Consider the following 13,431-nt stretch of genomic DNA (forward strand, 5'->3'; position numbering starts at 1 on the left):
TGTCTGATCTATATTATCGAGTACCCGGCAGCGGCTGTACATTGCCCGTGGGGTTTTTTGATGCTCCGTCTGGATTATCATGCCCCCACAACCATCTCGTTCTCGCCTACGGCCACATACGCGCCAGCTCGCTGAAACGGCACAGACACAACTTACCGTGAAGCAATCTGAGCCGATGCCCATGTACCATGTCTGATTCTTATGCAAGGGACTCCAATCCAAACTAATTCCATTTAAGCAATGCGTGGCTGACAAGGGTGACGAAAGGCCGATGGATGGATGGATTTAGGAGCAATGCTGGTAGCACAAAATCGTCCACATCCCAACTCCGTTCAGAATACTGTAGATGTATATGCGCATTAATGCATATATGTGTATGTATTTGTGTGAGTGTGTATTTTCAAAACTCAGCCAAAACTAATTACCAGCAGTTTCGCACAGAACCCCAAGCCGATCAGAATATCCCATGATTTCCACATAAACGTTGCCACGATGCCTCCCTTCTTTTGATGCATTAAAGGGATTAACGGGTCCGTCATCAGCCCTCTGATCGCTCCACCTTTGCAATCTTCCGAGATAATCCGTACAAAAGGAGAATTCTCTTTTAAATCGTGTTTAGCAAAATCCGTTTTAAAAAAAAAGACAGAACATCCATTTAAAAATCACCAATAATCGGGCATTAAAGGGTGTTGCTTCAACTTCGACGGTTTTCCCCCCTTGAACGCCTTTCCAGTTCGTGCACAAATCGCTCTTTCCCCCCTTTTCCTCGCGTGGGACGTGTTTTGCATTAGACTCCGACTCTTGGCTCTCTCCCCGGCCTACGACCATCCAGCTGAACCGGGATCTCTCCCTCCGCCATCCGCGCTGCGGTTGCAACACATAAGAATATAGCAAAAGTTCATCGCTTGAAGCCGGTGGCAACGGGAGGAAAAACAAGGACAAAAAAGTGTCTCGGTCACATGACAGTGGATCCTATTTTAAATATAAGTATTTGAGAGGAATCGGACAGCATCAATAACAACAGCATCACACAGATGTATAACCCTGGGGAAAGCGAGTCACCGAGTCACCACACAGGTAGGATTTCGGAACAGCGGAAGAAGCAAACGTCAAACGCCCGGCACCAGGAACTTGCTGCAGTCAAAATACTGTGCATCTGCAGCCAACGAACATGGCGCGATGCTCGCCAACTGCAAATGATATCTTTTTTTTTTTAAATTTACGATTCAGTCGCGCAGCATTCACGCCGAGCTCCCTCTCTCTCGACGGTGGAAGGTTGGGCAGTGTGTCTCGCCCGAGACATCGGGGTTTTCCTTATCATATTAACTGAGACTCAAGTTGCAAGTAGCATTGCCATCAGTGAATCCCACTGAATGACTTCCGAGTCCGCAGACTCGATCCAACTCCCCCACTCAAATGTATTAAATATTCAGCGATTTGTGCAAAAAGGAATGCTCCCGTCCAGCGAAGACTCAATCACATCAGCCCACTCTTGTACATCGCCGAGTGAACTGCAGTTGTTGCAAATAAGAATAAACTTCTTGGTTTTGATACGTGTACATCTACTCTGGACATTTGCAAAAAAAAAAAAAAAAAATCGGAAGTCGTAAAGGGGGTGAAACCGAATGGACATCTAAGAAAATCTCTGCAAATGTAGAGTCAGATATTCTTTTTAGAAATGGTTTGAACAGATTTGCTTCATTGCCTTCGGTTTGATTAGGGTACTTGTGCGGGGGTTGTATCGAGAGTGAGAGAGCTATACGCGCGGATATGCATATTGTATATATGCAATGGGGAAAAACAAATGTATATATGTGTGTGTGCTTGTGTTATGGTGCAGAATTGGAAGCTGTCTCATCTCCAACTCTTCCTTTTTCTGAGGCTAAACATTTGCATTTTTGTTTTTGCTCATCTGTCCGTCAGTATTCAGCCATCTCACTGCGGTGAAAACAACTCCATCACCATGTGAAAATATATACCTGATGGTGCGGTGGGTGGAGGGCGAAGGAAGTACCGATTACATTATCTGTGCTGGTGGATTGAATTAATAGGAAACTCCTCTCTCCTAGCTGAGACACGGGCGCTTTGCAGGAAATTGACTTGGAAGTTCTTGGCAGGTCTCGATTAGAGTCTAATTGATCCCCATCACCGAGCGAAACAGGCTCCAATGCTCCAATGATGCTTCACATTTTTAAAAGCACCCATTATCCCCTTGCAATTGCCCAGCATTTGAAATGATGTTTAAGGTTGTATGTACATGGAAATGGGGGTGAAACCTTTCCTTCAACTAAAAACACTTGGTTACAACAGACTTGTTTTGGTGTTACTCTGTTGAAGTACAGTTAGTAAGGTTGGAGCGTCATATCTGTGGCGACAGTCTGGTGGCTAACTGGCTCAATAACCTCACCATTTGATCCCTGGGAAGGCGGGACTGTCATATGATGAAAGATTGAAAATACTTGGCTTGTATTCACTGGAGTTTAGAAGGATGAGGGGGTTTCTTTTAGAAGCATATAACATTATAAAAGGACTGGGCAAGCTAGATGCAAGAAAAAATGTTCCCAATTTTGATCGAGTCCAGAACCAGGGATCACAGTCTTAGAATAAAGGGGTCATTTAAGACTGAGGTGAGAAAAAACTTTTTCACCCAGAGAGTTGTGAATTTATGGAATTCCCTGCCACAGAGGGCAGTGGAGGCCAAAACACTGGATGGATTTAGATAGAGCTCTAGGGGCTAGTGGAGTCAAGGGGTATGGGGAGAAGGCAGGCACGGTCACAATGAATGGCGGTGCTGGCTCGAAGGGCCGAATGGTCTCCTCCTGCACCTATTTTCTATGTTTCTATGTTTCTATGTTTCTATGTTTCTATCACTAATTGATATTTTAACCTTAAACTTCTTTGTGTAATGTTTTGGGGTTATCAGGTAAACAGACAGACGAAATTGAAGATAACATAAAGATGTATGGAGGAAGATGGTTATAACAAGATCTTCCTTGTTTACAAGTTAGTGATTAGCTCCTGTGTTTTTTCTTTCCTGTTTCCTTGATACACCGCATGCATTTTCAGGTCACTTCATTATTGTTCACATCCTGCAATTACATTAATCACCTTATCAATAAACTATCACTGGAAGCAGTAATGTGGAACACAATGTTTCTGTAATCAGGATTAAAGTAATTAATCAAAATTCAAAACATGACTGCAACATGAATCTGTGGGCACAAATTCCCTGTTGCCAACCATTTCAACTTCCCTTTACCATTTCCATACCAACTGCCAACCATACATTCACTGCCAAAGAGAGGCCAAATGCAAACTGGAGGAGCAGCACTTCATACATAGATACATAGAAAATAGGTGCAGGAGTAGGCCATTCGGCCCTTCGAGCCTGCACCGCCATTCAATATGATCATGGCTGATCATCCAACTCAGTATCCCGTACCTGCCTTCTCTTCATACCCCCTGATCCCTTTAGCCACAAGGGCCACATCTAACTCCCTCTTAAATATAGCTAATGAACTGGCCTCAACTACCTTCTGTGGCAGAGAGTTCCAGAGATTCACCACTCTCTGTGTGAAAATTCCGCTTGGATAATTTACAACCCTATCCCCCATCCAAATTTCTCCCACCATCTCCCACCCATCCAGTGACCCTGCTGCTTTCCCCTCCTTCACACTTGCCTCCCATCCCTGAGTCACTCCATTTATTTTTATCCCCATCTTTATTCCCGTTCACTCCTGTCACCTTCCACCCATAATATTCCCTCTGGCTTTACATTCCACTCCTCCTCTTCAGTCCTTATCGGACACATTTTTCACTTCTATCCTTTGCCACTACTTCGCCCATCTGATAAACAAAATCCCATCGCCTGCACCCATCTATCATATGCCATGCTTTGTCCTGCCGTGATCCCTTGTCCAGCTTTCTCACCCTACTCCTATTGGTCTGAAGAAGGGTTCCGAACCTCAATGCCAACTGACCGTTTCACCCACAGATACTCACTGACCCACTGTTCCTCCTGCTTTGTTCAAAAACTTCGCTTTTTGCTTAATATCCAGCTGTTCACTTCAAACTGCAGAATACACTGCAGCAACTCACTTAGCTTTCATTTTAACATCCACCATTAACAAAACAAAAAAAAGACTTGCCATTGGAATGCAGTCCCTTGGAAGTTTGCATTCCAATCATGATATTTTAATCCCCCAGCTGACTTTGTGATAATACCCTGGAACTTGGTGCTTAACAACATAATATTTGCAACAGCATCACACAAAACATAATGGCTACTCTGGAAGGTCAGTCAGATGGGATCAATTATGCATTAGGATGGAGAGTGACACGGTTAATTCAGAGACCAGGGTCCTGAACTTAAATAAAAGAGACTTTGAAGGTATGAGATGGGAATTGGCTAGGATACATTGGCAAAGTATATTAAGGGTTGATGGTGGAAATGCAATGGCAAAGATTTAAAGACCGCATGGATGAAATCCAAACATTGTTCATCCCTGTCTGGTGAAAAAATAAAATGGGGAAGGCAGCTCAACCGTAGCTAACGAGGGAAATCCAAGGATAGTGTTAAATCCATGGAAGAGGCAGATAAATTGGCCAGAGGAAGCAGCAAACCAGAGGACTGGGAGAAATTTAGAACTCAACAGAGGAGGACAAGGGGATTAATTAAGTGGGGGGGAAATGAGCATGAAAGAAAGCTTGCGGGAAATATAAAAATTGACTGTAAAAGCTTTTTGAGATATGTAGAAAGGAAATTTTTTTTTTAAAGTGAAGACAAATGTAGGTCCCATACAGCCAGAGACGGGTGAATTTATAATGGGAACAAGGAAATGGCAGAAGAGTTAAATGAGTATTTTGGTTCTGTCTTCACTAAGGAAGACACACACAATCTCCCAGAAATACAAGGGGACTGAGGACCTAGTGGGAGGGAGGAACTGAAGGGAATCCACATTAGTCAGGAAACGGTTTAGATAAACTCTTGGGACTGAAGCCAGATAAATCCCCAGGGCCAGATGGTCTGAATCCCAGAATACTCAAGGAGGTAGCACTAGAAATCATGGATGAATTGGTGTTCATTTAATAGACTTCAGGAAGAATAAAACGGACATGGTACCATTAATTATCAGAGGGGACTGTGTGGAGAGGGTGGCGGATTTCCGCTTCCTGGGAATCCATATTGAGGAGGACCTGACGAGGAGCGTGAACACCTCTGCGCTGCTGAAAAAGGTCCAGCAGAGACTGCACTTCCTGAGGGTGCTCAGGAAGAATAACATCAATCAGAGACTGCTGCTGTCCTTTTATCGGTGCTCCATTGAGAGCATCCTAACATACTGTGTATGCGTTTGGTACACCAGCTGCACAGCGGCTCAGAGGAAAGCACTCCAGAGGGCCATTGACAATGCCCAGAGCATTGTCGGCTGCCCTCTCCTTACCTTGGAGGCCTTATACAGTTCCGGCTGCATCAAAAAATCCCAGAGTATTATAAAGGACATTTCCCACCCCGGACACTCTCTGTTTGAACTGTTGCCGTCAGGCAGACGGTACAGATCTACAAGGACAAGGACAAACAGACTTAAAAACAGTTTTTACCCCACTGCTATAAAGGCACTAAATGTAGCCGCCAAGGAACGCAGGGGCGAGACATACTAAGGGACTGTGGTACACTGTGAAATCGACAGAAGGATGGAGGGTTGGGTGTTTATGCGTGCTATTTTCATGATATTTATTTTAGTTGTTCATCTTTTTTAATATTTTACCTTGTATGTATCGTTAGCTTTTAGAAATGTTTGAATGGTGCACTGACTGGCTGACATTTTTAAATTTTGTTGTACATGGTTCATGTTACAATGTCAATAAAGAAACTATTCTATTCTATTTTCCAATGTTCTCTCGACTCTGGATTAGTTCCTTTGGACTGGAGGGTAGCTCCACTTTTTAAGAAGGGAGGGAGAGAGAAAACGTGGAATCATAGCCTTACATCGGTGGTGGGGAAGATGCTTGAGTTGATTATTAAAGATGTTATAGCAGCGCATTTGGAAAGCAGTGACAGGATTGATTGGTCAAAATCAGCATGGATTTATGAAGGGGAAATCATGCTTGATTAATCTTCTGGAATGTTTTGAGGATGTAACAAGTGGAATGGTTAAGGGAATGCCAGTATTTGGCTGTATCTGGACTTTCAAAAAGCCTTTGACAAGGTCCCACACAAGAGATTAGTGTGCTAAATTAGAGCTCATGGTATTGGGAGTAGGGTATTGCCATGGATAGAGAAATGGTTGGCAGACAGGAAGCAGAGTAGGAATTAACGGGTCCTTTTCAGAATGGCAGTGGGTTCCGCAAGGCTCAGTGCTGGGACCCCAGTTATTTACAATATATATTAACGATTTAGACGAGAGAATTTAATGTTACATCTCCAAGTTTGTGGATGATACAAAGCTGGGTGGCAGTGTGAGTTGCTATGAGTATGCTATGAGGATGCAGGGTGACTTGGATAGTCAAGTCCAGTCAAGTCACATTAAAAAACAACTCTCGTTAGCCAAAGTGCTTTACATTTGTTATAAGAATAGTATAAACAAACAAACTACATACATATATACATATAGCCCTCGCTCAGTGGATGTCAGGAAAGGCTTGGGAGTATAGATAAGATTTTAGTCTTGACTTAAAGGAGTCGATGGAGGGGGCAGTTCTGATGGGAAAGGGGATGCTGTTCCACAGTCTAGGAGCTGCAACCGCAAAGGCGCGGTCGCCCCTAAGCTTATGCCTAGACCGTGGGATATTCAGCAGCCCCAAGTCGGCCGATCTGAGGGACCTGGAGGTGGAGTGGTGGGTGAGAAGACTTTTAATGTAGGAGGGGGTAAGCCCATTGAGGGCTTTGTAGACATAGAGGAGGGTCTTGAAATGTATACGGAACTGCACTGGGAGCCAGTGGAGAGAGGCCAGGATCGGGGTGATGTGGTCCCTTTTTCGGGTGCCCGTCAGGAGTCTCACTGCGGCGTTTTGGACCAGTTGTAGGCAGGACAGGGAAGATTGGCTGATGCCAGTGTAAAGAGAGTTGCAGTAATCTAGGCGGGAGGAGATGAATGTGCGGATGATCTTTTCCAGGTCATCAAAGTGGAGGAATTGTTTTATTTTAGCTATCGTCCGAAGCTGAAAGAAGCTAGCTGTTACCACGGCATTGACTTGTTTGTCAAATTTCAGTGCCGAGTCAAATATCACGCCAAGGTTAGGTTGGGTGAGTGGGCAGATGCATGGCAGATGCAGTATAATGTGGATAAATATGAGGTCATCCACTTTAGTGGCAAGAAGAGGAAGGCAGATTATTATCTGAATGGTGACAGGTCAGGAAAAGAGGAGGTGCAATGAGACCTGGGTTTGCTTGTACATCAGTCACTGAAAGTAGGCATGCAGGTACAGCAGGCAGTGAAGAAACCTAATGGCATGCTGGCCTTCATTGTGAGAGAAGCACAGAGTTCCTACTGCAGTTGTACAGGGCCCTAGTGAGACCACACCTGGAGCCTGGAGTATTCTGTGCAGTTTTGGTCACCTAATTTGAGGAAGGACATTCTTTCTATTGAGGGAGTGCAGCGTAGGGTCACCAGGTTAATTCCCGGGATGGCGGGACTGACCTATGATGAAAGAATGGGTCGACTGGGCTTGGATTCACTGAAATTAAGGATGAGAGGGGATCTTATAGAAACACATAAAATTCTTAAAGGATTGGACAGGCTAGATGCAGGAAAAACATTCCCGATGGCCTTGCATCCTCTCTAGACAAAGACGACATCCCAAAGTGTGGAGTGTTCCTTTGATTAAGAAGGGAAGTACAGGGAATCCAAGGAATTGTAGGCCAGTGCATGGCACTTCAAAGGTCAGGAGTGTACTGGAGAGGATTATTCAGGAGAGGATTTATTTCACTTTGGCAGTGAATGGGCCAAGTGGTACAGTCAACATGGCTTTGTAGTTGGCAGAACATGTCTTACAAACTTTGTTTTTGAGGAGCGGCGACAAAGGTGATCAATGGTGTATATTGTGTACCTGGATTTTAGTAAGGCATTTGATACAGTTCCCCATGGTACGCTGTTCCAGAAGATTAAGATGCATGGGATTCACGGTGACTTGGTTGCATGGATTTAGAACTGGCTTACTTAGAGAAGACAGAAGATTGTGGTAGCAGGGTTGGAGGTCTGTGACCAGTGGAATTCCACAGTGCTCATCATATATAAGTAGATGTGTTGATTAGTAAGTTTGCAGCCAACATCAAAATTACTGGAGGTGTACTGTGAGGAAGGCAGTTGAAGAACACGGGGATGTAGAGATCAGCGACAGAAATGGGTGAAGAAATGGCAGATGGGGTTTAATTCAACAAAGTGTGAGGTGTTGCACTTTGGGAGGTTGAATGTATGGGGAAACGGAATCAAGAAATGGAGGGTAGACACAAAATGCAGGAATAACTCAGTGCGTCAGCCAGCATCTCTGGATAAAAAGGATAGATGATGCTAGGGATGAGACCCCTCTTCAAACTGACGAACTGGAGGCGAGGAATGATGAGGACCTCAGGCAGCGTGGCTCCCTGGTACGCCAGTTGTTGGTGAGGGACGATCATAAGATCATGTGATAGTAGTAGAATTAGGCCATTCGGCCCATCGTCTGCCATTCAATCAAGGCTTTCTCTCCCTCCTAACCCCATTCTCCTGCGTTCTCCCCATAATCTCTGCCACCCAAATTATTTAAGAATCTATCTATCTCTGACTTAAATGTATCCACTGACTTTGCCTCCACAGCCTTCTGTGGCAAAGAATTCCACAGGTTTACCACCCTCTGACTAAAGAAATTCCTCCTTATCGCCTTCCTAAAAGAACGTCCTTTAATTCAGAGGCTATGACCTCTAGTGCTAGACTTTCCCACTAGTGGAAACATCCTCTCCACATCCAAGCCTTTAGAATAGTTTCTTTATTGTCATTGTAACATGAACCATGTACAACGAAATTTAAAATGTCAGCCAGTCAGTGCAGCATTCAAACATTTCTAAAAGCTAACGATACATACAAGGTAAAATATTAAAGATAAACAACTAAATAAATATCACGGACAAAGCACGCATACACACCCAACCCTCCATCCTTCTGTCGATTCCACAGTTACCACAGTCCCTTAGTCTGTATCGCCCCTGCGTTCCTTGGCGGCTACATTTAGTGCTTTTATAGCAGTGGGGTAAAAACTGTTTTTTAGTCTATTTGTCCTTGTCCTTGTAGATCTGTACCGTCTGCCTGATGGCAACAGTTCAAACAGGGAGTGTCCGGGGTGGGAAATGTCCTTTATGATATTCTGGGATTTTTTGGTGCAGCGGGAACTGTGTAAGTCCTCCAAGGTAAGGAGAGGGCAGCCGACAATCCTCTGGGCGTTGTCAATGGCCCTCTGGAGCGCTTTCCTCTGAGCCGCTGTGCAGCTGGTGTACCACACGCATACACAGTATGTTAGTATGCTCTCAATGGAGCACCGATAAAAGGACAGCAGCAGTCTCTGGGTGATGTTATTCTTCCTGAGCACCCTCAGGAAGTGCAGTCTCTGCTGGACCTCTTTCAGCAGCGCAGTGGTGTTCACGCTCCACGTCAGGTCCTCCTCAATATGGATTCCCAGGAAGCGGAAATCCGCCACCCTCTCTACACTGTCCCCTCATAGTCAATGGTACCATGTCCGTTTTGTTCTTCCTGAAGTCTATTATTACCTCCTTTGTCTTTAAGGTGTTGAGGAGCAGGTTATTTTCTTCACACCACACTGTCAGCTGCTCCACCTCATCCCGGTAGGCGTACTCGTCCCCCCCGGAGATGAGTCCCACCACCGTAGTGTCATCCGCAAATTTGACAATGGTGTTGCTGTGGTGGGCGGGGGTGCAGTCATGTGTGTAGATGGTGTAGAGCAGGGGGCTCAGTACGCAGCCCTGTGGAGAGCCGGTACTGAGGCTGAGGGCCGTGGATGTATGATGGCCCACTCTGACTCTCTGGCTGCGACCCGACAGGAAGCTATTTATCCACGTACAGGTGGAGTGTGGAAGTCCCAAGTCCCCCAGTTTGTCCACCAGTTTGTGGGGAAGGATGGTATTAAAAGCAGAGCTGTAGTCCACAAAGAGCATCCGCACGTAGCTCCCCCGCTGCTCCAGGTGAGACAGTGCAGCATGGAGAGCTGTGGCTACAGCGTCCTCTGTAGATCTATTTGCTCTGTACGCAAACTGGTGGGGGTCAAAGCTTCGGGGCAGAAGTGATGTGATGTGACCCCGGACCAGTTTTTCAAAACACTTCATTACCACTGGTGTGAGTGCGACTGGCCGGTAGTCGTTGACTTTCACTGTTCTGTACATTTCTATCAGGCCCCCCCTCATTCATCTAAACTCCAGCGAATATAGACCTAGTGCTGTCAAACGCTCTTCATATGTTAACCTACTCATTCCTGGGATCATTCTTGAAAACCTCCTCTGGACCCTCTCCAGAGCCAGCACATCTTTCCTCAGATATGGTGCCCATAGGTGTGATCACGAAGGATACATGGTTGCCAATTGCAGAACTGATTAAACGACTAGGGTGGAGTAAGCTGGGGAGGGAGGGGTGGTGTTAGGGGAGTGTTAGTAGAAGATTTTAAAAATAGAAAATTCAACATCTTCAGCAGAGACCGCTCCCCCCCGCTACTCCTTGGTTCCCTCATCCTTTCCCACCGGAACCACCGCCTCCCCAGGTACTTTCCCTGCAACAGTAGGAGCTGCAACACCTGTCCTTATACCTCCTCCATTGACTCCATCCAAGGATCCAGACAGTCCTTTCAGGTGAGTCAGATGTTCACATGTACCCCTCTAACCTCATCTATTGTACCTGCTGTTCCCGATGTGGACTCCTGTACGTCGGCGAGACCAAGTGTAGGCTCGGCGACCTTTACGGTGAACACTTAAGCTCGGTCCTCTGGGGCCTACGGGATCTCCCGGTTGCTTTCCATTTTAACTCCCCTTCCCAATTCCCATATTGACTTTTCTGTCCTGGGCCTCCTCCATTGCCAGAGTGAGGCCACACACATATTGGAGGAACAGCACCTCATAATTCGCTTAGATAGCTTACAACCCAGCAGGATGAACGTTTAATTCTCTCATTTTAAGTAACGTACTTTTACTTTCTTCATCCCTCCCTCCCCCCCTCCCTCCCCCCTTCCTCTACCTTAGACATTAAACCAGTTCCACAATTTTACAACCATGTACCTTGTTGAAGGTTCTACTGCAGTCTTACAGGGTCTTGGTGAGACCACACCTGGAGTATTGCGTACAGTTTTGGTCTCCTAATCTGAGGAAGGACATTCTTGCCATAGAGGGAGTACAGAGAAGGTTCACCAGACTGATTCCTGGGATGTCAGGACTTTCATATGAAGAAAGACTGGATAGACTCGGCTTGTACTTGCTAAAATTTAAAAGATTGAGGGGTGATCTTATGGAAGCTTACAAAATTCTTAAGGGTTTGGACAGGGTAGATGCAGGAAGATTGTTCCCGATGTTGGGGAAGTCCAGAACAAGGGGTCACAGTTTAAGGATAAGGGGGAAGTCTTTTAGGACTGAGATGAGAAAAATATTTTTCACACAGATAGTGGTGAATCTCTGGAATTCTCTGCCACAATATGTAGTTGAGGCCAGTTCATTGGCTATATTTAAGAGGGAGTTAGATGTGGCCCTTGTGGCTAAAGGGATCAGGGGGTATGGAGAGAAGGCAGGTACAGGATACTGAGTTGGATGATCATCCATGATCATATTGAATGGCGGTGCAGGCTCGAAGGGCCAAATGGCCTACTCCTGCACCTATTTACTATGTTTCTATGTTTGAAATCAAACCTTCTCTCGCCAACAATTGGCCAACCAAGGAACCACCCTGCCTGAGGCAATCAGTTACAGGCCCTAATTTGTCCTGTTCTTTTCTTGCCTTCAGTTCATTCTCCCCCCCCCCCCCCCCCCCCCCCCCCCCCCCCCCCCCCCCCCCCCCTCCCCTCCTTACATTTACATTAATTGTAAATGTGGATGGGCTGGTTAGTAAAGTCACAGAAGACACTCAAATTGGTGGAATTGCAGATTGTGAGGAAGGCTGTCAAAGTATAATGATAATAATACATTTTATTTGTATAGCGCTTTTCAAGGACTCAAAGTCGCTTTACATGGTGAGTCCAGAACAAAACAAAATAAAGCAGTAAGACAGAGATGCAAATGGCAGGGGGACATAGAATAGAATAGAATAGAATAGAATAGCCTTTTATTTGTCATTCAGACCGAAGTCTGAACGAAATTTAAGCAGTCATACATACAATAAAACACAACAATAAACACATGTTAACATCCACCACAGTGAGACCACCCAACATCTCCCCACTGTGATGGAGGCTAAAGTCTTTGGTCTGCAGTCTCTTCCCTCCTCTTCTCCCTCTGCGCTGAGGCGATTACCCCCCCGGGCGATGTTATAACAGTCCCGCGGCTCAACACCGCGGCCCGGGGTGGTCGTAGCTACCGCCCACCCAGACCTGCAGACGCAGCCGCTGGCCCGCGGCCGAACCCCGGACTCAGGCCACCGCCGCCAGAACACCGTCCCAGCCACCCTCACGTGAGTAACTGTCGACTCGACTTCAGCCTTGGGCTGGGCCGCCCCGACATGGGCGCCGAACCTTCCTCGGGCTGCGAGCGCCGCACCTCCCCGAGCTCGGCCGCTCCGACGGGAGCCTCGTTCCATCTCGGGCTGGCCGCTCCTCTTCTGTGCCGGACCGCCCTCACGGGAGCGAACTCAGGGCGAGTCTAGACGGTCTCTGTCTCCGGAGACTCGAGGTCGTCAGCTCCATTTAGGCCTCAGCGCCGACGGAGGCAGAGAAGGGGAATACGACATAAAAGTCACATTCCCCCGCAGGGAGAGACTGCACACCCCATTCCACCCCCCCCCCCCCCCCCACAAAACACCACTAAAAAACCAAAAACTAGACTAACCAAACAAAATAAACAACACAAAAAACACAAAACAAACAGGACTGCCCACTGCATCCAGAGCCGCGCCGCCATTTCCGAGCAAAAGATACATGGGACTAAGGGTATGCAGAGGTGAAGAGATGGGTCTTGAGGCGGGACTGGAAGATGGTGAGGGAGTCAGAAGTTCGGATCAATTGTGGGAGGGAGCTCCAGAGCCTGGGAGCTGCCCTGGAGAAGGCTCTGTCTCCAAAAGTGCAGAGGTTGGATTTCAGAATGGAGAGGAGGCCAGCTGAAATGGATCTGAGGGACCATGAGGGTTGGTAAGGGGAGAGGAGGTCAGTGAGATAAGGGGGGGGGGCAAGTGGTTGAGGGCTTTGTAGGTGAGGACCAGGATTTTGTAGATGATCCGGTGGGAAATGGGAAGCCAGTGAAGTTCTTTGAGGACTGGGGTG

At 46.5% G+C, this 13,431-nt stretch overlaps 1 protein-coding gene across 2 annotated transcripts in view; it reads right to left on the reverse strand.

Moving 5' to 3' along the window:
* neto1l (neuropilin (NRP) and tolloid (TLL)-like 1, like) overlaps window positions 1-2,712 on the reverse strand; it is a 378,731-nt gene extending 376,019 nt beyond the window's left edge. For both annotated transcript variants that reach the window (XM_055634882.1, XM_055634883.1), the window contains exon 1: window positions 157-2,712. In XM_055634882.1, coding sequence (XP_055490857.1) covers window positions 157-190 — 34 coding nt within the window. In that variant the 5' untranslated portion in view covers window positions 191-2,712. The remainder of the gene's footprint in view (window positions 1-156) is intronic.
* Window positions 2,713-13,431: the final 10,719 nt, after the last annotated feature.

The sequence above is a fragment of the Leucoraja erinacea genome, chromosome 4, assembly GCF_028641065.1.
Source record: "Leucoraja erinacea ecotype New England chromosome 4, Leri_hhj_1, whole genome shotgun sequence".
Lineage (NCBI taxonomy): Eukaryota > Metazoa > Chordata > Chondrichthyes > Rajiformes > Rajidae > Leucoraja > Leucoraja erinaceus.